General features: G+C 38.2%; 1 protein-coding gene across 2 annotated transcripts; it reads left to right on the top strand.

Moving 5' to 3' along the window:
* AAGAB (alpha- and gamma-adaptin binding protein) lies at positions 1-21,872 on the top strand. Of its 2 annotated transcripts, XM_010572105.1 has the most exons (11): positions 1-56; positions 7,605-7,795; positions 8,762-8,858; positions 9,652-9,741; positions 11,979-12,062; positions 16,829-16,911; positions 17,593-17,686; positions 18,524-18,628; positions 19,128-19,177; positions 19,700-19,791; positions 21,395-21,872. In XM_010572105.1, exons 3-10 carry the CDS (start codon positions 8,825-8,827, stop codon positions 19,775-19,777), a joined length of 618 nt encoding a protein of 205 aa, XP_010570407.1. In that variant the 5' UTR covers positions 1-56; positions 7,605-7,795; positions 8,762-8,824; the 3' UTR covers positions 19,778-19,791; positions 21,395-21,872. The 2 variants fall into 2 exon arrangements, with proteins under 2 accessions (XP_010570407.1, XP_010570409.1); XM_010572107.1 differs by lacking the exon at positions 18,524-18,628 and having other exon boundaries at positions 19,700-21,872.
* The last annotated feature ends 277 nt before the right edge of the window (positions 21,873-22,149 follow it).

Below are 22,149 nucleotides of genomic sequence, written 5' to 3'. Positions count from 1 at the left end.
CTTCGCGCTGGTGACCAGCTGCGCCGCCGGCTTCGCGGCCGAAGAACTCGTCAAACGTGAGTCGTCGCCGCGGCGCGCTGCGGGGCCCGGACGGACGCAGCCGCGGGGCCCCGGCCTGCCCGCAGCTGCAGGCCTCGGCCTGGCAGCTCCTCACCCCCAGCCCGGGCCCTCAGGGGGAGCCCCGAGGGGTGGCTGTCCTCCCCTCACGCACCGTCCCCAGAGCGGCCGAGCCCTGCCAGGGCGGCCAGCCGGCTCCCTGCCTGCCCCCGGGCCTGTGGCGTTTAACCACCTGGCCTTGGGGAGGGCATCAGGGGCCTCCTTTACTGCTTTAGGGAAATAAGCTGTGTCAGGGAGCCGGTGTAGAGCCACCGGTTGGGATTTGTACTCTCTGACACTGAGGAGCAGGCGATATTCACCACCACAACCCACAGGAAAGAAAGGAAGCCTCACATCCTAAAATGCTTTGTTACCCGCTGGCCACTTGCCGTGTCTTAAGTGTGAATAAACTGTCGTTATACCTGGACAAAATAATTTGAGAATTGCCTTGAGACTGAATAAAAAAAATAATACTTTGTTCAACAATCAATGAAGAACAGATTCATGAGACCATAAGGTTTGCTGCTGGCCATTCTGGTCATTCACACAGATTACAAAAATGATCTTCTTTTACTGGGACATGTCAGTGGCCCAGATAGCCCCTAGAACAAGAGGGGGGACACCAGAGCAGCTCAGGAGTGTAGGCAAGGGGAAAACAAAAGCAGAGTAAATGCTGTCCCTCTGGTTTCTTCTTTCCATTTATGAAGTGAACTGACTATCTTGGACCTTAAGAATGGTAGAATTTCTGAAATTCCTGGTGGGTCTAAGCTCTTGCTTTACTTAAGCTTGCTTTCAGACATTAGACCATTCGTTGTCTCAATGCAGAAGCACAAAAAAGGGAAAACTAAAAGGTTCTTCCTTTCTGCAGTTGTCAGAATTGTAGATTATACTTACTTCATATCAAATACATAGAATTCATTCTGTAGGAAGTTGGTTTTTTGGAACACAGTTCCCCTTTTTGTGGCTTAGAAAAGGGAGCATGAGAGTGAGACCTGATAGCAGAGAAAACTTTGGTGGAAGTTTTAGTAATTCTAAAATCAGGGGGATTCCAGGAAGAAGCTGTTTAGATCTTGGTGGTTTTGCCATTACAACTTGTTAGTACAACCTTGCTTTTCAGGGAACTGTCATGAACAGTTTGATGTGCACACTAAAATGTATAACTTATCAACACCCCCACCCCCTTCCCTGGATTTGTTTTCATCTCTTTAAGATCTTACTTAGGACCTCATAAAGCAGAGGGCTGCCCCCAGGGACTGGCTCACTCCATGTCATTAAACCACATTTTGAAGCAAGAACAACAGCACAAGGTCTGCCCTCAAAGGCTACTCTGTCAAAGCAGCTGGGTTGATATTGAATTATTTAAAGATTCCATACCAAAGAATATTAGTGTTGGTTGTTGCTTATTTTTGAGGAAGATATAAGCAAATTAGAAGGAATTAATCAAAGGAAATCTACAGGAACCTTGAATATTTTTCATAGTGAAATTAAACAAGAAAGGCGAGCAAAAGGCTTCATAGAAATGCTGTTTAATCTGAGAAAGTCTTAAAACTTTACTTCACTTTTTTTTGTCTTTTTTTTTAAATAGTACTTACTTTGAAATGTCGAGGCTTCCACTGTTTTCCAGTATCAAAACTGGAGTCTTATAGTCTCTGTATCCTCTGATTGGGTTGCTTCAGAAAAGACATTAAAATTAAAAGACATTCCTGAAAGAAACATGATCATTTACTAAAATAAATACCATGAGAATTTTAAATTCCTGCTTTGTATAACAAGTACATCAGATCCAGAAGCATAAGCAGAACAAACATTGTAAAACATTCAAGGATGTACCAATAAGGACAGGGCAGCTAGTGGCTGGCTACAGTAGGCTGGGATGAAGGGTCTTGGTGGGTTGAAACAAAATGCTGGTGCAATTCTCAGAATTTGAGCTGTTACAGCATGAAAGTGTCACACCAGATTAAAGGCATTATTTGATAATGGTTTAGCTCAATGCTGAGAACAAGAGCATTATATTAACACCTCTGAGGCAGTACAGTGTCTGAGATACAATATGTATGGTAACAATGTGCTATTAAATATTGTGTAAGTTGGTAGGATCCATAGAGCAGTTGGGTTTTGAGCCTATAACAGAAACATGAAACAAAGCCCTTATTGCTATTATCACTGCTTTTGCCGCTGTGTTGCTAGATTTCCCTGTACATGCTCTTTGTAGGCAAATCCGTTTTATAAGTAGAAAGAAGCCACTTACAGCATTCACTGTCAGGAGGTGTACTAGAACCTATTTCTCCTGCTGCCAGCCAGAACTTTCCACGCTAATTACCAGGCTTTTTCCAGCATTTTCATCCTGTTAAGTAGGAAATGGCTTGAGGATGAGAAGAATATTATGGTACATTTGCTAGGTATATTTTTATTCTTTCAAGTTTCTGTGGGATACCCTGAATGCTTTATTTCATTAGATACTGTGGCAAAATAAAGCTATTTAAAATGCACAGAATAGGAATGGCTCTTCTCTTAAATTAAAATGGCAAATAAGATTTAGTTTTTTAAAATGCTGGCCAACAGATAGATACTGTCTGATACAATTTTTTTTGTTTTTTTTTCTTCTTTTTTGACTGTTTACCCCTCCCCTCCTCCCCCCAGCATATTTGAGTTCTTTTTACTCCTTGTGCAATTTGCAGGAGTATTTTTTATGGTGTATTCCACCAGGTGGCTCTCAAGGCCCAGAATGTGAGAACTACTTGGTGCACCTACCAACTAAGAGGACTTGGGATCATTCAGGGCATTGCAGAAGACTGAATTATGTTCTTACAGCTTGTATTCAATTTGAAAAACACTACGAAGAGTGATCAATACCTTAATCCCTTTGGGGAAAAAAAAAAACCTGCAAAGAGGAGTTGTAATGACTCTGAAAAAAAACATTAGTATTAAACACACTCTGCAGCAGAAGTGCTTAAATATCAGTTAGGTATTAGATAGCTGAGAACACTGCTGCAAGCAGCAAGAGATCTACATCTTGTTCTTTGATTATTATTCAGCTCTTTTCAGAAAAGTTATTTCTGGTCTCCAGTTCTCCTTTTGAAAAACTATTTGCTGCCTTGCACTTATGGAATACTTACTAAGCCTCTGTATTGGAAAAAGGGAGTGGATGTTAGATTTTACAATTTTGTGTCATCTTCCTTGTCTTCTGAACCATTGTTTAATTTACCTTGTCTATATGCAGGCTCATGAAATTAAAAGTCAACAAGTCCAAATCAGTAAAATGAGCAAACATTTATGTAAATAGATAACAAATTCATTTCCAAAAGTATTGGTCAGAATTTTGTCCAATTTATTAAGAATTATAGACTTCTGAGTAAAGGACAGACACAACTAATGAATTTGCTGAAAAACATAAGCTACTGACTGACTGCCTGAAAGTAAAAAAAACCTTTTCCTGTGGACAGATTCCACAGAAGTTTGGAATTTCACTGAGCTATGTGATACCAGTCACTCTCAGTTACTGGATTGAGCGAGCCATGAACTGATCTCATGTCTCAGTTGCTGTTCTGTTCTTAAATGGTTTTCTGATAGAAAGCAGGCAAAGTGAGTCATGAACTGGGATAAACTGGAGGAAGGGAATTGTCCATGTCCAACAAATGTGGTGATCTTAGCATAGGTGGGCATTAGTACAAGGGTTTGGAGGTCACATAGGTGAATACTGCCCACGTATGCAGAAGGTAATAACCTGAGGATGATACTGCAGTTGGCTTAGAAATGGTCTGTTTGGTCCCTAGCCTCAAATAATTCACTGTAGATTAAGAAGCTTCTATTGCTCCAAAGTGCTTTTACACAGAAGTGTGGGGCACTGAAATACATTGTCTTAATTAGTATTCAGCAGTTATTGGTAAGATTGTAAAAGTTATTTCAGTAAAATAAGTGTTCAGCATTAGTAGTTGCAGTATTTCTTAGAGGACCTTGAACTCTAAATCATGTTTTTGAATGACACTAAGCAATATTCTTTTGTGGCATGAACTTTTCCATGTATGTTTTTAGTAGTCTTTAATGGTGATGCATTTGGAGTCTGTTTGCATTCCTGTCATCCAAACAAGCCACTTCTGCTCTGTGAAAAGGCAAGCTAATTAAGTCAGCCCAGTAGGCCTGCCTACTGTTGTGGTCAAAGAGTGACTCAGTTGGTTTTCCAGGCTCTTTGGATGGCAAACCACAGACACTTTCAATGGCTAGGGAGTTTAAAATTAAAAATGAGTAACTCACTAGAGATAAGTTTGACAAGCCACCTCCTTTTGTTGTATTAGTTTTCTAGAAGTTTATTCCATAGCCAAATAAAACTTAATGGGGTTTATTCTGATTAATATTCTCTAAAATTAGATACGAAACTATTAAAGGCAAATTTACTTTTTCATTAAAATATAGGCCATCTTGGTAAGAAATTCCTGGAATCTGGAGGTAACAAATGTAATCCTTAAAACTAGTTCCAAAATGGAATATATCTTTGACAGCTCAGTTTGAGTTGCAGTGTATATTTTTTTTGTAGTATCTGCTTGTTTAAAGGCCAAAACCTAATTGGTGGTCTAAGTGACTCCTGTGGAAGAGGACTATTCAGAAGATATCCAAACTGCATTTTGTTTCCTGCTATGAGCAATCAGGCTGTTTTGCAGTAATTTTTTACAACCCTACATGCAGGCTGAGACATAGCAAGTCTGAATCCTTTCAGAAAGTTCCTGCAGTCCTTTGAGTTTAGTGTGCAACATCCATTTTTACTGGGAGAGAAATTTCACAGGGGATTGGCAAAATCTCTGTGGATGAATGATGGGTAATCAGAAGTACAATGGGATGAAAGACAACTGCTTAAAATACAGGAACAAGTAGCATGTAATAGGAAATGGGACACGTCCTCATTCTTCTAGCAGTGCTTTGAGGCCTAAATTTGTCCATGAACTCTTTTGTAAGAAAAAAAAAAATCACTTACAAAGCAAATGTGAAAGTTCTTTCATATCAGCTTTTGAAAATCTTTTATAAGAAGTTCTTTCCTTTTGTATTCTTGCTAGGGTGGCTAACTTCACTTAAGTGACTTTTGAACTGACTTCCTTTCCTCACCCTGTTTTCCTCCCTTTGGCTTTCTAAGCCTTATTGCTGATTTTCTGGGTTTCAATGATTTTTATAGCCTCCTTTATTCTTAGCTTCTTGTGGCATTGCCTTACAATTCTGCTAGCTTAGAACTGATTTTTTAGTTATTTTTAACTGTCAAAACACTAGTGAAGGGAAATTTACAGCATATTTTATGTAGTATTCAAAGCTTCCAAACAACATCTGGTTTCCAGGGCAGAAAATTAAGATTACAGCTGCATTTGGAAAGCTAGGCAACAGATAATTCTGGAAAGAAAAAGCATCACTGTGTTTTGGACATGCACAGTGACATTGTCTGCCTAACCTGTTTCCTCTCCCAGTTGCTGGAATTTTGTCACATTATATCCAAGCACAGTGAAAGCTACCTCCGTTGGCCCAAATATCCGTTTAAAAGAAACTCCTAGTCTAGTAGCAATTGGCTCATATTAAATATAGTCCCGTTTACCAAAGATACCAAACTAAATTATACCACATATAGCACTTAACTAGTCATTTTTATAGCACCTGTTTTATAGCAGAAAAAAAGTCATCTGCCAAAATGCCTTTATTACAATAGAATACATACATTATAGATTTTGTAAAGTGACATACTGTCATTTGATGATCTGTTTCACTAATTACTTGGGGTTTTTTTTTGAGGAAGAGTAGACTTGATATATTTGTGTGGCCTAAATTGAAAAGCTTGGGTTTAAAACTGAAAAGCTATTTTCATGTTTCCCTGGAAGATGGGTACATAGGCATTTGCTTCATGTCAGGAGAGTGTAATATCAGCTAATGCAAATAGGATAGAGATACCTGTTGCAAAGTGACTGCAGCATTACCATGAAGTGTTGCAGGGCAAGCAGAGATCCATGTATACAAGCTTTTATGAGATAAGCATGGAAAAACAGCTTCCATGTGCCACTGGAACTGGTGTGTACTGCTTAAGAGTGATAAAACAAGCTGTGAAAGAATGGATATCTTTCAAGATTAATGATTTTGGTTAGCTGTATTGGTAGTCTCTTCCACATTTATATGAACAAGTTAGTGCTCTAAGAATAAAAAGTTCAGAATCAAGGTTTGTTTGGTATTGACTCAGTATCATCATCCCCCAGCCCCAAGGTGACATGGATAGTCTTATCACAGAATAGCTTCTGACTGAAGACCAATTACTCTGAAAACTATTGCCATCCAAATTAATAAGTCAAACTTCCTTAACCTGGAAAAAACATGTAGATGTGGCTTTTTTTAAAAAAAAAAAAACAAAAAACAACAAACATACAGGAGATTCCCTCCCAGGTTTCTGTTTGAGGTCAAATTTCTCCCTCAGATTCCCTGTGTCCTCCTCCTCACTGCTTCAAATAATCCTTCTGGTTTAGAGCTCTCCTCTGTGCTGCCTTGTATGCCATGCTCATTCACCAGTTACATTTCTCAGACTTTGCAGTTGCAAAAATCATTGAACCCTTCTATGGCAACCTTCGCAATGAGTTTTTCCTGCCTTTTTGTTGATAAGATACACATAATTTCAAATTCATGTACAGACTATTTGGGGAACAGCCTGTTCTAGCATCTCCAGGAGCTGTGTCTCAATACTTTTAAAATATGACCCTTAAGATCTTTGAAAACACACATACCTTATTTCTTCTGTATTTTAACTCTTCTGATGTCCAAGGCAATTCTAGATGACTCAGTCAATTTTATAGATAATTGACCTGTGTTTTAAAGTGTCCTTAAATTTGTTCAGCTTGAACAAGATACCCTGCCCTTTCCAGTGAGGTATATAGATGGGATGCTCTGCTACTAACTGTAATTCAACTCCACCAGGTGGCTGTCATGCTATGAGAGTATGCCCTGTGAAGGTTGCTACCAGCACACGAAGGGCAAAGCACTGCCTTGGATTTTAATTGTCGAACTCCTACATGGAATTTAATGGGAATTACAACTGAATTGTAGTAACTTGGTTTATTTTCTCATTACTTACCTTCAGGTTTTGGTCACAGTCAAACACTTTTTACATCTGAATGCACACGCAAGGTTTGTTTCTGCTGTAATAAAGTCTAGGTATTCTCTCCATACATCCTGCTTACAGGTAGTGAGTTTGAGGCTAACACTTTAAAAGACATTTCCAGGAAGAAAGGCTTGCTTTCTGAAGAGCTTCTGTGCTATATTTTATTTTGAAAGCTAGAAAATAAACTCTTTTGAAACAAAATTCTTTTGAAAGCTAAATAATAAATTCTAGGACAGAGTAACAAATTGAGTTTGAATTTTTAAAGATCTTAAATATATACCGTTTTATTATAGTAAGTAAAGATGGCTCTGTATTGGCATTGTACCAAGTTTCTCTAGGCAAATTATTTTCTTGATGCTGGTTTTATCATCTGTCTCGTTCATTTTCTTTTATACAGGTATCACCGGAAAAGATGACCTTACTGTGGGTGCAACTACAAGTGGAAGAGTGAATTTTTACCCCTGGACAATAGATAATAAATATTATTCTGCAGATATTCACCTCTGTGTAGTACCAAACACATTTCTTGTTACTGGAGATATTGCTGAATCCGTGCAAGCATTTGTTGTGTACTTCGACAGCACAATAGTAAGACTTTTCTGCTTCATTATAGTGCTTTATCTGTATGATATAGTTGCCTATCACAGTGATAACCACAAATTATATTCTCTTCATCTTGTGCCATCCATTCCTTTTAGGCTGTTCCATTAATTGTCAGTAGATCAATGTTAAATTATGCCTGCTAACAATGGAAGCAGTTTCCTTCCCTTTTACTATTATACTCTAGCTGCAAGAGAGGTTTTCAGGATGCAAATATGTCACTAAGTTAGGCAAATCCTCCTCCAGCCCACCACCTTCAACTTTACTCCTAGCTTATGCTAGTTCAGAAAGGCTGCTTTAGGATAGCCAAGACTGAGGGAGCTAAACATAAGATGCAGTGCTATCAATCATTTTACCCAAAATTGTTTCTACTAAGATGGCAGCAGTGAAAACAGTGCTTTAGCAAAAGCCAGAAAGATTGAGACAAAAAAAATATTCTAAATAAGGAACTGTTTTTCACCACAGATGGGAAAGGGTACGTAGCACACATTCTGCAAAGATACCTTTAACCAGACATCTCAGGGCTGTCTCAGAATAAACTAGAGCAATGGGAGTAGTCCACCAGCTCTCATAACATCCACTTTAGTGTAGCAGATGGAGTAACTGCACATTAAACCTGAAATATGCTTAAAATGAAATACTCATGATTAGCCTTAAATAAAAATCTTTACTAATCTACACTAGGATTGCATAATTAATATTAAACATGAAAGGGAGGTCCAAGGCAGTAGGATTAACTCATCTGTAAGGTAAGTCAAGAATCAGAAGGCAGTTGTGTATAAGTCAACTTCTTTGATGAGAGCAGAAGTACCTTAAACATACTTGATATGCAGCCTAGCATATTTCCTCACTTCATTCTTTTTGTTTTAATACTACTAATGATTTAAAACTAGTTTAAAAACTAAAGTATTTGAGGATGTATTCCAAAGAACTTTATTTTTTTTCCACCTTTAGAAATCTGGACTTGATAGTGTCTCTGAATGGCTTCCTCTGACAGAAGAGTGGTTACCAGAAGTCATGATCCTGGTTTGTAATAGAGTATCTGAAAATGGTATGAAACCCAAAGAAGTTCCAAACTGACTTAGAGTTATTAAGCTTGCATAATGATTTATTTTCTAGTTAAATCAACACAATTGTTTCAAAATACCTGTGTGAGACTGGGCTTGAGATTTGACTGAGAAGAGTCAGGTTACTCTTGTGACCAGGAACAGAAGTCTTAAGCTAGTTGTGGTTAAAACCAAATCAGAATTTTACATGTTTGCTTCAAATGAGCTCTGTGTATCCCATTCCTAGTATACCAGCATGCCCTGTAAGGTAACTAAAAAGGCATGCATATTACTCGATGTGCCTGATCCTCTCAGGTGAAGAATGACAATGATTGTTGGTTGCTTAACTACAGTGGAAAGCATTTTTTTGACCATGTGGACATTAAATATGCATGTTTGCTTTAGTTCTAGATTAGTATATGCAATACAACAGCAAGCTGTAAGGTAAACACACATCCCTGTAACTTCATTCAGATTCAAACCTAGAGTTAATAGAAGTCTTCATTCACTGTGGCACTTCACTTACAATTACTTTTGAGTACCCACTGGAAAGCCATTTGATTTTATGGTATTTAAAAAAAAAAAAAACGATTCAAAGGAGGAGTTTGTTTAACTCTGCAGTTTTTGGAATCAAATCCAAAGTGAATGGAGGACCCACCCCAGCTACTATATACTTTGCCCCCATACAGTCCAGAATAAGCAAACAAATTTGAGGGAATAAAGTGTAGCTAAAGATCAACTGCTGGTATTGGTCTCAAATATCTATGTTTAGTATGCATTTTTGTTTCCCAACTTTAGGTGTTAACAGACAGAAAGCTCAAGAATGGTGCATCAAGCATGGCTTTGAACTGGTAGAACTTAGCCCTGAGGAACTGCCTGATGACGATGGTAGGACTGCTACTTCCGTTTTAATTTTTAGAATGAAAAAGCACACTAAAATATCTTCTAAACAATTGCAAGGGGCATAACTTTATGTGCTACATGATTACAGCATGGAATACTCTCAGTTGGTGAGGCTTAGTCTCAGCTATAAAAGGTCAGGAGGAGGTGGTTACTTCCTCCAAGAAATTCCATTTGTCTCTTCCCAAATACAGCTGCTGTTTATGTAGCACCTACATAAAAATATCTGCTCCTTTTTCTGGCACTAATCCTAAGACTGTATTGATAGATTAGAAGCATTTATATTCCACTTTGGAAATAAATCTAAAAAAAATGAACTAGAGAAATGCAGAAGGGCAGGAAAATTCTTTGGGTTTTTAAAACGTTTTAGAATAGCATGCACTGTTACACAGGAAATAAACCAGTTTCAAAATCACTGGCTCACCATACATTTATAACATGATAAAACCCATGAAGCAGAGTCAGAAGTGTGATGTTCCACTCTTGAAAAGTGACTATGCATTTCCTGACAGCCTTATCTCCTCATTTCAGTGACAAAAAAAGTGTTTACATCTTACCTCTATAGAGCTAAAATGAGCTAACTGACTCCATTTCCAGGCTTGAGTGGAATTAGTCACTAACATTTGCTCTATTTCAGGTTCACCAAGTATACAGCTGTCACCAAAAATAGTCTAAAGGTCTTCTAAGCTAGAACTCAAGTTCCTCCCTCCCCACCCCCTTTAAAGACCTGGATTAAAATTGTATCTTGAGTAACTAAGAACCACCCCATCCCCCCCAGTGTTTTTAAAGATGAGTTTCTTTTTGGCACTTTGTTAGTCAGGGAGGAAGGAATACATACATTTCTGATTTATAGAAACAAGACAAATTGGAAGTTGGTACCTCTTAGACTAAAGTTTTCTTATGAAGTGCTTTAAAAGGAAATACTAGTAACATTAAGTCAAGTTTTTTGGTTTTTTTCTATTGAATAATTGTTGTAAAGAGCAAGTTATTTGCTATTTAAATAATATAAGTAATGGGAATAATAACAACTCAGGATGTTAATCTTTGGAGTATTAAGATACATGGTCTTTCCTGGATTTTTAATATGGTAGTTGATGCACTGTGACTCATGAGGAGGAAACGTATTCCAGTGAGTAAGTAACATTTACCCTGTAAATACACTGTATGAATTACTTACAAAAGATAAAATGGATGCAGTAAACATACTGGGCCAATATCTGTTTAAAAATTATGACATTTCTGGCAGCTCATCACAAATGAACTGGAGCTCTTGCTATGACTACACTGTCAGTCAGTTGTTTGTGCAGTTAAGGACAAGAACTCTAAACTGAGACTTTGAATAATGACTCTGATACAAAATCAAACAGCAGTGTCATAGAGGGCAAAATATTTGATCTAAGGGGTCACAGACAGCTTTAAATTAATTTTTAAAGGCAGTTTCAATTACTGCACCTGTCCCTGAGTCATCCTAAAAAAGTCTGATTTTTTTAAGCAATCACATTTTTGTATCCAAAGGTTCCCCCCCGCCCCATTGCTTTGTGAGCACAAAATGCACAAAAATGGGAAGCTGACTAAACTGAGGAAATGGGAAAACTGATGTTATACAAAGTGGTGTCAGATCTATTCAGTAAATAAGTTGAAGTCCAAATAATGCTTTCCCTAGTCTTTCAAGTTACTGTAATTCCCAGGATTGCTGGAACATTTGGAGTTAGATGCTGTGGAGATAGCTTTACGATGATTGTTTTTACTTTTAACAAGCATCACACCTTTTTTAAACAGTTGTCTGAAGTTCTTTAGAAAGTAAAGGAAGAAAAAGTAATTCTAGCATCTATTTTTATGCCATACAGCATTCTAAAAGATGCCTGGCTTTTAACAACAACTTAAAAATTGTCTATTACTATTAAATTTACCTGTATGTTACTTAAGAATGTAGGCCTCATGCTAAATACTTAACAAACCCCACTCAGAATTTAGATATCTCTACAAAAGGCTCAGAGCTCACAGTTCATAGTACCTGGAAGCCTAGACCAAGAATTGAGGCATTAATTGAGATTTGTTTGGCCTCTCATGAAGCAAAGGCAAGAAATCTGTGTTTCCAACAACAGTAGTCATTTATATCCATTTCTGTAAGATAGGACAGGCATTCACACACGTTCTTACTTTCAGGCATGTAATGGGTTTTGGTCTAATTGTTAGGAGTGCAATGCCTTTGTCTTTTGCTTTAGATGATTTTCCGGAGTCCACTGGAGTGAAACGAATTGTACAAGCCTTGAACGCCAATGTGTGGTCCAACGTAGTCATGAAGAGCGGTATGTAACACAGGTTCCTCTTATATGAATTCTGGAGAATGTAAGGCTTAGCAGGCTTAGTATTTTCAGCAAAAGTTTAAACTGAGCAGCTACAGTGCTACTGCCAGTGCATCAGTATACAGAGAACTAAAGCACTCTTTAACCTGTTACATGGAATAGTAGGCTTTCAGGTATTGCTTTCATTATCCCTTGATGCCCAGAGAAACTTACAGGCAGTGGGTGAGATTTATTCCGGTTTCAGCATCTGTTCCTGTTCCTTCTGTACTTTGACTTGCTTGCTACCAATAACTTGAGTTAAATATTCCACCAGCTCTTCAAATTTCAATGAAAAATGAAAGCTTGTTCCACCAAACTGTAGCAAATAGCTAGTCATTATCAGCTTGGTCTAAAAACTGATGCATGGTTTAGTGTAGAAGAATTAAGTGTTAAGTTCCAAGTTTGTTACAGTTTTTTGAAACAGGGATGAGAGTAGCAAGCGTGGAGATGAGATTTGGCAAAAAGGGATTTCAAATGTCTGTTGAAGGACATACTAAGTGCATTGCAAGAAGGACTGTCTTTCCTACAGAAAACCCCACTTGAGTACATGGAAACCACAGAATTTTTTGAAAACAGTACAAAAAACAGTCAGCCCCACATAATTTCCTGCAGATAATTGATTATCAGGTAGAGCCAGAATTTTGGATCACTCTGAATCACTTTAGGATTAGACTCATTAGAAAAGGAAATGCTGTGGCTAGCCCAGAGTTATTGCAAGTGTAGATACTTCCATTTACTTGAAAACCTTTAATTACCTTTCTAATAACACAAGCTGTTGCAGGAAACGTAGGAAGATTAAACTCGTGGAGTGCTTCTTGTTTCACAAAGTTTCATCCCACTAGCAACCTTCCAGTGTCTATCTGCTCCCTGATGTACAATTTTCCACTGTTGAAGCTTCTTCCTTCCTACATCTTTTAACTTTGTAATGATTTCAGGTGCTGAGAGGCTTCTGCTAATTCCTATAACTGCAAGATGGTTACTGGGACTCAGTAGAACTAAGATGAGAACTACTAAACCAATAATATTTTTCTTTTTTTTAATGTAGCCTTTTGAGTATTTCTTATGGCACATCAGAATGAGGTTAAGGTGGGTTCTAACTTAATGCAACCATTGTAGAGAAATACGTAGCCATTTGAGATGGTGTAAAGTTATCTCACTAGTGCTAAACCACTTTTCTTAGCAGCTTACTTCCTGCATTTGACATATGCCACATTACAGAACAGAACTTAGTCACATGTTCAGTTCTTCATGGGGGGAAATTCCTGTGCATCATTAGTGTGTTCTGTAAAGGTCAGACTCCTTGAAAATCCAGATTTTCTATCTCCACAGAGATAGTACAGAAACCACACAGCATTGATGCTACAAACTCTACAAACTCCTCAGGAAGTGAACTATATTTGGAAGTTGTTATAGCCTGACTATGCCTTCAAAGGGAAATTGTTGAGCTTGTTTTACTTAAAATAAAACTTTTTATAACCTGTAATGTATCTTTTGTTTTCAACTTCCTCCTGATCCTGGAAACTGGCTGCCATGTAAATCAAACTTTAGTTTTTCTACTGAATTACCTATAACTGCTGGCCATTTAGAAACCACAGTCATACTTCATGTGAAGATTTTTCATAGAGTATAAGGTATTTGTGTAGTAGTAAATGCTTATAGCACTGTTAAGCGTAGCCATCCCAAAAGCCAGTGTTACAGCATTGCCTTACTTCAGCTATCTCTTTGTATGAGAATTTTAAGTTTACACACAGAGCAGGAATGACTTTTTTCAAGTGCAAGCATTAAACCCGTATTATCTTCAGGTGTTTTATCTTAAACCCAAATACAATTCTTTTTAAGTTGTGAAGTAGTTTTTTTTCACACACCTATTAAGATTGTTGACCTTTTGATTTTTTTCTCTAGCCATTGAATACATTCATTTTCACACCAATTCATAAAAATATATATTAAATATAACATAGTTTAATTATAAACATTTTTATATCAAGTAACACCACATGCTTTGTGAGTAAGTAAAGCAATATTGTCTCTACTAAAAGAAAAACAGGCAGTCTTACCCCAGAGTCTCCAGAGGGCAATTTGTTTTGCAGTTGGCATAAAGTTGTTGGTGCTCCAGGCATCAGAGCTCTCTTCAATCTGAGTCTCAGGTGGTTTTCTTTCCCTTCTGCAGAAAAGCATGAGTAGTACTTCAGCTAACATCTTCCCCCCCATCTCCTCCAAAGGGTAGCGCACTGCTGTTGTCCTTATCTGTCCCTTCAAAAGCAAAGCTAGTCGACCCAGTTGGCAAGAAGAACTTACTACCCTCCAAAAAAGGCCAGTTGGCTGCTTTCTTGCCTAAATAGGTGCTTTAGTGACTCCAGCTGAAGTGGGTTACCTAGGCTGGGGCCAGTAATGAGCCTGGCTCTCTTTACAAAAAATTAACCTGATTTAGGGGGACTATTTAAACTTAGTTATTTAAACAAATCATGTGTTTTGACTTTTTAATTCCAATTTTGTATGGAAGTCAGGATCACCACATGTCAGCTAGAGACAGACTATGGAGGAATAGTAGATAAAGACAGTGGAAAACATTTTGCTATGAAATGAGCATATATAAATCTCGAAGCCATGCTCAGAGCACAGTCTACTACAGCTCTACAACTATTGATGAGTGACACCTGTGAAACTATATAGACTCCATCATAATGGAGCCACCAACTATTACAATAAGTTGAGTGAGATAATTTTTGTCTTTGATGCTGTAAGAATATTGTGTAAGGCATCACCCACTTCCTGAATTGCACCCAGAAAATGAAATAACTTTTACATCCAATAAAAAGAGTTTATAGGAAGGTTTTTTTTCAAGGGTGTGCCTGCAACCAAGTGTTTTGTCTGCCACCTCCCTACCCACGGAGCCAGAAACAAACAGCTGCTTTTCAGAGATCCCTGCTGTAGAGTTCAGTTCTTTGTAAGTGTGACAACATTTTGTAATTATGCTGGCTGAGGTTATGTGTATGTGGTGGTGGTGGGGATGGAGCCACTGTCATTTTTCTGTACAGGATGAACTCTAATCATAGATATGAAAGAGGTACATGATTAGATCACTTCATCTACCCCTCTGCCAATGTGGGAATGTTCTCTCTCAAGTACATTCTGGACTGCAATGTCCAATCTAGCTTCAGATGACTCAGAAATTGGCTAAATGTCCATCTTTACAGTTTCCCAAAAGACTGACTTTGCTCAGCCTGCTGAAACTTGGGGAAGCTACTTTGTTTTGGGTTGCAAGTCCCAATCTTTTATCACTCAATTGCCTGTTAATTTAGCTGGTGGGCTTCACAGGCTTTCACATATCTTGCAACTGAACATTTTTAAGGCAATTCATTTGGCTAGACTGATTCACTTCTTCTTCCCAAACCTTTGGCAAGTGATCTGTTAAAGCAGTAAAACTGTATAAAAAAACAGAGCCAGTTGAAACACATACCTGCTCAGGGCTGGGGGGGGAGCACAAGGGGAGAAGAGGACTGGGACAGGACACACATTAGCCTAAGTACATAGTGAAGATTATTAAACAGGAAATGGTCTTAGTAATTCCCTAATGGAAACATGTTTACATGTTTTCTAGATAGCTGATGGTTTTAGTTACACATTCAACTCTTCAAAATTAAATTTTGTATAAATAGCAAGTAAATTTGGACAGTGCATAAAAATTACATCATCTCAACATTTAAGTCTAGAGCTTAGTCATTAGTGTAATAATTTAGAACACTTTTTTTAAAAAAGTAATATTAACCTTTCTTCTGGCACAAGTCACTGTTTCCTGGCTATTTGTAGTACAATAACCTAATGTTATTTCTTTTTTAGTTGACCAAAATACTAAGATTTTCAGAAAAATCTCCTGAGTCCCTTGTGTAACTGCAAATATGTACTACTTAATGCAAGGCCAGCTGAAAACATGGCTTAGAAAAAAACCCACCACATAGTATCACTTATTATGCATATATTTGTATTTTTAAAATAGTTTAATTTAAAAATACTGTACTGCATCTATTATCTTAGATGATTGTTTAGTTTCAGGTTTGAATTAGCGCTTTTTTTAGGTTAGATTTTAAAATACTACTGAAATACATAGTAGGTTAGCAGATGTGGAAAGTCCAGAGCACCTTGCAGTGTGAAGAAACATTGGATTTGATGGCTGGGTCCTTCCATGAATTCTGAATTGGATATTTTAAAATTGCCTTTACCATTACTGCAGCGCTCAACCTATTTAGACAATATGTATGTAAGCAAAGACATTGTTGCATTTGCATTTCCTGTATCTAACCACAAACTCAGTGCTGCTTTCCATGGTCGGTGAAACCTGGTCCACTGAATGTCAGTAGTAGTAAATGCTGCTTCCATATTTTGAAAACTGCCTTGTTTGGAATCAGAAGACATTTGTCAGACCAAATCCTAACAGAGCAGTGACTTCAATTAAGAAGAAAGAAGAGCTTGCATCTCTTGTGGCTTATTCTATTCTAGTCTATATCTATTCCCTGTTGGTAATATTTAGCAGGAAATGTTGTTAATATAGTTTAAAAAAAGCTTAAAGGATATGAAAAATTTCTGCTTAAAATATATTTTCAAGTGCACTGACACAGTTTTACAGGATGCTGTCTGTCTTCCCTGAAATATTCTCTATCCCACCTGGTCAGTTACAACTATTTGTAATAATACTGCATCTTCTGTCAAACTAATGGCTGTTTTCTTTTTAGACAGGACCCAGGGCTTTGGTCTTCTCAGTACATTAGCAGGTGCGAACTGTAGCATTGGGTCAGAAGAGAACCAAGATACAGAAGTAAACAGTAATTCCTATTTCCTGTTCTTTGCTCATACTGTTTCTCGTGTTGCTCTTTCCTGTTGTCACACTTGGTGGGGTGGCGGCTTGCTTTTTTTTCCTCATTTCTCAAGGGATGCTTCACAGCCTGTTGGAATGTATTTTAAAGGAAATATTTCTGAAGTCTGAAAAACTCTGTGCATTTTTCTTACAAGTCCTCCTGAGACAGTTGTTCCTAGGAGCTGTCACCTCATGGCTGTAAGCTTGCAGTTTTTCAGGACATTGCCTTAGAACTCATCATTTTACCTGGAGATGTCTGATTGTGTGCTCAGTGTGGAAAGCTGTTGGGTGTTGATCACACTGACTTCAGCACTGTGTAAATGTTTTACCCCATACAAACCGCTGGAGCCAAGGAAAGATTATTAAAAGCTCCATTCAAGATGTTGTTTTTCATGAATATCCAAGAGCAGTATTTTGTGCGAAAACTATCACGGGATAGCGTTATTTAAAAAACAGCAACAAACCTGTCATAGAAAACCTTCATGTAGTACCTATTTACAGTGTTGCAAAATACTTTTCATAATACATGTGGTTCAGGTTTTGCAGTAAGTTTTGGAAATCAAAAGAGGAAGCATCTGATTTGCTGATGATGCTTTTTAAGTGCATTATTGGATACTCTAGTATCTGTTTGTTTCCTGCCAGTCCAATCCATCACCAGCAGACAGAGAAGAATCCCATGTAGACAACAGAGAAGATGGAGCTAGCACAAACAGCATACAGAATGACAACATTGTAGGTAAGCGCTTTCTCTGCTTGGCAGATATGTTGGAGCAGGCACCCGTGGCTGAGATGGTTCCAGAAAGCCACTGGCTTCTTCTCAATGAAAAGTATGGCATAAATGTGTTTGCCACAGCCAGTAGAGGCCAATTGTTTAAACTTGAGGTGTTCTTCTTGAAAAAATGGGCCCAAGTTTGGATAGGACAGAGCCCTGGCAGTACTACCAACTGGAAACATTATCTGATTTTGTGAAATTTCCTGATGCGAATGTTGTGTATATTGTGTATATATAGAAACATCTTTATAAGAATAAAGTTCCAAGCTTTATGGTTGCGGAGAAAAATCATTACAGTTTGACGCTACAAGAGCTGAAAGAAGCACAGTCTCCTTGTGTCAGTCCTAAGAGGTTCAAGTGTTTTAAGCTACAGGTCCTTAAATAATTGCACCATTCCAGGAGATGGGACTTTCTTACAAGTTGTGTGTGGAGATCTTCTAAGGTTGGGTGTTGTTAGTTGTGGTCTAAGCATAGTCTCATTATTCTTTAATTTACTCCATGGCTAGATAGACAGATCATTTTATAATAAGCAAGAAACCTTAAGTATTGGATGAACTCAAAACCAGTCTTGCAATGTAATGTATCAAAATTAATTACCACTGTAATCGTGCCATGAGTTGTCCGTATGAGCAATCAGTAAATTAAATGTTTCTTTCCTTCCTGGGGGAGGGGAGGAGGGAGGGCAGAATTTTCAGATGGGATTTGCAGATGTTGAAATACAGTTTTTATCAGAAAGGCTTTCATACCTGCTGACAAAACAGAATAACTTACCTTAAACCAACCTATATGCATTTATTTCAGATCCCATGTTAGATATGGACATTCAGGAGTTAGCCAGCCTAACCACAAGAGATGGTGACCTGGAGAACTTTGAAAGGCTGTTTTCAAAGCTGAAAGAAATGAAAGGTACCAGAGAGAGACGTACTGAGCTGTATCATCTATTCTAATCACTCAAAGGCATGAAAGCCAGTGTGTGAGTTGGGAATATTGTACAAATTCCTATTCTCTTGTCTGAGGTTCTTTATAAGTAGCTGAGCTTTTCATTAATTTGCCCTTCCCCTTGATAGTGCTCTTGAAAGAAGTAGATACTGCTATCACACTGATTTTGTCCACTGTGAATTAATGCTACAGTTTTCTATAAACAAACCTATAACAAGACTTTTTTTTTTTTAGCTCTACAACTGCGTGCCAATCTTGCAGTTTAAAGCTACAAATGTTTGAGATGAAATCCAGTGTGCTCAGAAGCACCAGCTTTCTGGTGTTTGGGAATTGCAATTGCTCTTACTAAATAAGATATTTTTTTTGTGATCTTAAACTAGTTTCTTGGTAGTCCCCTAAAAACAGCTGCATTTCTCTCCCTGCTCGCTCCTGAGGTTGACAACCTAAGTCATGTTCTTTTCCACAGATAAAGCTGCAACGTTGCCTCATGAACAAAGAAAACTACACGCGGAAAAGGTGAGATTGTGAAATTGGCATTGAAATTCTTTAAAAAATGGGGTTTTCTTTTCTAAGCTGTAGTTTCTTCTCTTGTAGGGTTCCTATGTTAAGAGTAGTAAGAACAAATGGCACAGTCCTAGGGAAGACTGGCTGGTATCTTCCAAGAACTGAATAACAAACCTGGAATTTTGAAACATCAGAAAAAACTTTCCCCCTTCAAAATTTCTGAAAAGAAGCCTGCAGTCACTGAGGGTGTAAGCCAGCTTGCACTTAAGTCAATGGAAAAGCCTTGATCTCAAGGAAAATTTAATGATGCCTTAATTGGCACAAGTTTTCTGTCACATATGCCTCCCGTGAATTCTAAATTGCTGTCTCTGTGTTGAAATTTCTTAACTTCAGAGAGGATTAGCATTGTACCTAGAAACACGGTTGCTAGGTTTAGCTGCTGCTCAGTTTCTATTTTTTGGATGGTAAATGCAAAATCTTCAGTCATTTGAGGGGAATTTTTCTCCCTTTCCTATATTTTTTTTCCATTGTTAGGTGGCCAAAGCATTCTGGATGGCAATTGGAGGGGACAGAGATGAAATTGAAGGTCTCTCCTCGGATGAAGAAAACTAAGTTCTTCTGTAGCTGTAAGCGACAGAGCAATCCTGAAAGAGTGGTCTTTTCCTGCAATGAGTGTTTATTGTGAAAAGCCCCATTTAACTTCAGCTTTCTTTGGTTAAAGGATTCTCCATATCATTGTAGTAAGTAACACATTCCACCACACCTAATGGTTAGAGTGGTTTTGTCTGACTGTTCATTTATTCTCTCAAAGAATTTTGGAAGGCGACGCATGCAGTTAGAGGAAATAATAATTAGTTTACATTTTTCAAATTAACATTGTTATTGTTTCCTCTTTTGAGTTTAAATAAACAAATTTACTACCAGTTATCTTTCTACATATGGCTGGTGGTTATTAAGTGACTACTTAATTCTAAACTCAACATTTTAGACGTAGGCCTGTTTGATGTTTTTATGTAGCTTTATAGCTGACTTACTAGTTAAAACAAACCAGGTTTATATGAGCCATGAAGAGAAAGTTGCTGAATTGTGCCCTGTTGTGGGATGCTATGCCAAGGCTGCAAGGTTAATCCTGCTGAGTGCCAAAGCTATTAAAAATGGCCCACAGGCTTTGAATTCTGTTTGCATGTGTAAGTATGTGGTCCTTCCCTGGAAAGTCAGGTGTTGTGCCACACTCCCTGGGTTTCCATTAGAAATAAAATTTGGGATTAAATGCAAGACAGATTTTTGCTGATGTTCCAGGGGTGAAGTTCCCTGCCCAAACCTTCTGCAATGCTTGGCCGCCAAGGCCTAGCAGAATGCACAGACCTTCTGCTGGTCAATTCTGTCCTAAACACCTAAAGAGAAAAACCTATAATTTAAAAACCTCATGCTGCCACCTGACACATTTATTACAGACTTACGCTCCTGTATGTTCATTAGAAGGCCCCAGAGTACAAGTCTCAAATTGCAGATTCATGGCATCAAGGGTTAGAAAAAATTCCTACGTCCTTAGATTTAGTATATCGTCATCATCTGCACAGTCATAGACTCACTGGAGAGTATAAACGTGCAAGGCACTAGGAAGACAAGAAGGAGGGCGCAGGCTGGCGATGGAGGGAGAGGAGAAAAGGTAAAAGCTATCCTATCTCCTTTTCTAGTGCAGTCAACTGTCAGACACAGTCAGCAGCTGAGTGGAGAGAGGTAGCCAACAGATGCCCTGCTGAAGAATCAGGCCTTCCTTAGTGCTTGTCTGGCATACCCTATGAAACGGCATGTATTTGCCCCAAGAGCATTTCCTTATCAATCTGAAAATATGCCATGTTAGGCAATTGTACTTAGAAATTTTGAAATTAACTTTTCCAATGTCTGTTTTTTCATGTCAGTAAATTTCGTGAGTCTTGAGACAGTGGCTTTCCATAAATTATTTGACGGCTTTAAATTTTGAAAGCACTTTCACAGTGGTTCTTGACATACATTGCTGCCTCTTTAAAGATTAAGCAAAGGTAAAATAATAGGCTTCTTGGAATGCTGTAAATAATTTCCTGGGTAAAAACTGCAGCGTCTTCAATTCTTAAGAAACAGAACTGAAGCTCTGTTAGTTGTTTGAAAAGCATTTCTCATACAAAGACTGAGCAGTAGCTCCACCACAGTAAAATACCTATTTTTAGGACAAAAATGTTCCTTTTACAGGGATACATGTACAGACATTCAAGGAAACACACCTACCAGGGCCACCTCTTGCAAACTGAACGACACAAAACAGCTGCTGGTCCTTGCTGTGACTTTGCCATCTCCTCCCGTTCTCTCCTTCTTTTTCCCCAGCACAGAGAGCTGTAACAGAACTGAAGGTGGTTCCTTCCAAGTAGGGGATGGTTTTCCATGTTTGCTTCTGGGTAGCTGAAGGCTTTTTTTTTCCTTTCTACATATTTGTTGTGCAATAGTGATAAATGCCAAAAGCGCAGAGTAAATTAATTGAAGGCAGTGAAGAAAATAATGCACTTGAATGCTTTATAAAACTGATTCTTTAGACGTGATATACATGTGACAGTTTATTTAGATTTAATAAAATTATACAAATCAAAATCAAGTTCTTTGCTGCCTTTTTACAAAGTGGCAGCAGCTAAATTCCCGTAAATGACGCCTTATCCCAAGAATCAGAATTACACATTGGGCAGCCTGCTACAAATAGGAGAAGGAGATTTGTATGAGAGGAAATATATCCTGGAAAGACTCACAGCTCTTGGTGTAGACAGTGACGAGAAAGAGTCTTTGAAAGCACAGAGCAAGGATTGACAGGACAGGCAAGTGTGATTTGATCCGAAGAACAGGGAGCCTAGTCCAGTAGGAGGTAGTAGGCCTGATATCCACTGACCCGCAGGGAAGGTATCCATATTGCTTCTGCCCAAGATTGGCAGAACATTTGCACAGATAATGTGTTGGTGCCA

Source organism: Haliaeetus leucocephalus, unplaced genomic scaffold, assembly GCF_000737465.1.
Source record: "Haliaeetus leucocephalus isolate CR32 unplaced genomic scaffold, Haliaeetus_leucocephalus-4.0 Scaffold339, whole genome shotgun sequence".
In the NCBI taxonomy this organism is placed as follows: domain Eukaryota; kingdom Metazoa; phylum Chordata; class Aves; order Accipitriformes; family Accipitridae; genus Haliaeetus; species Haliaeetus leucocephalus.
The sequence above is the reverse complement of the archived record's forward strand: the minus strand, read 5'-3'. Positions and strand labels throughout refer to the sequence as shown.

Excerpts from the sequence above, each read along its gene's own strand:
- AAGAB (XM_010572105.1), top strand. The coding sequence starts at position 8,825 with ATGATCCTGGTTTGTAATAGAGTATCTGAAAATG. Across the intron at positions 8,859-9,651 it reads TAATAGAGTATCTGAAAATG|GTGTTAACAGACAGAAAGCT; the intron begins GTATGAAACCCA and ends TCCCAACTTTAG. Across the intron at positions 17,687-18,523 it reads ACAGAATGACAACATTGTAG|ATCCCATGTTAGATATGGAC; the intron begins GTAAGCGCTTTC and ends CATTTATTTCAG.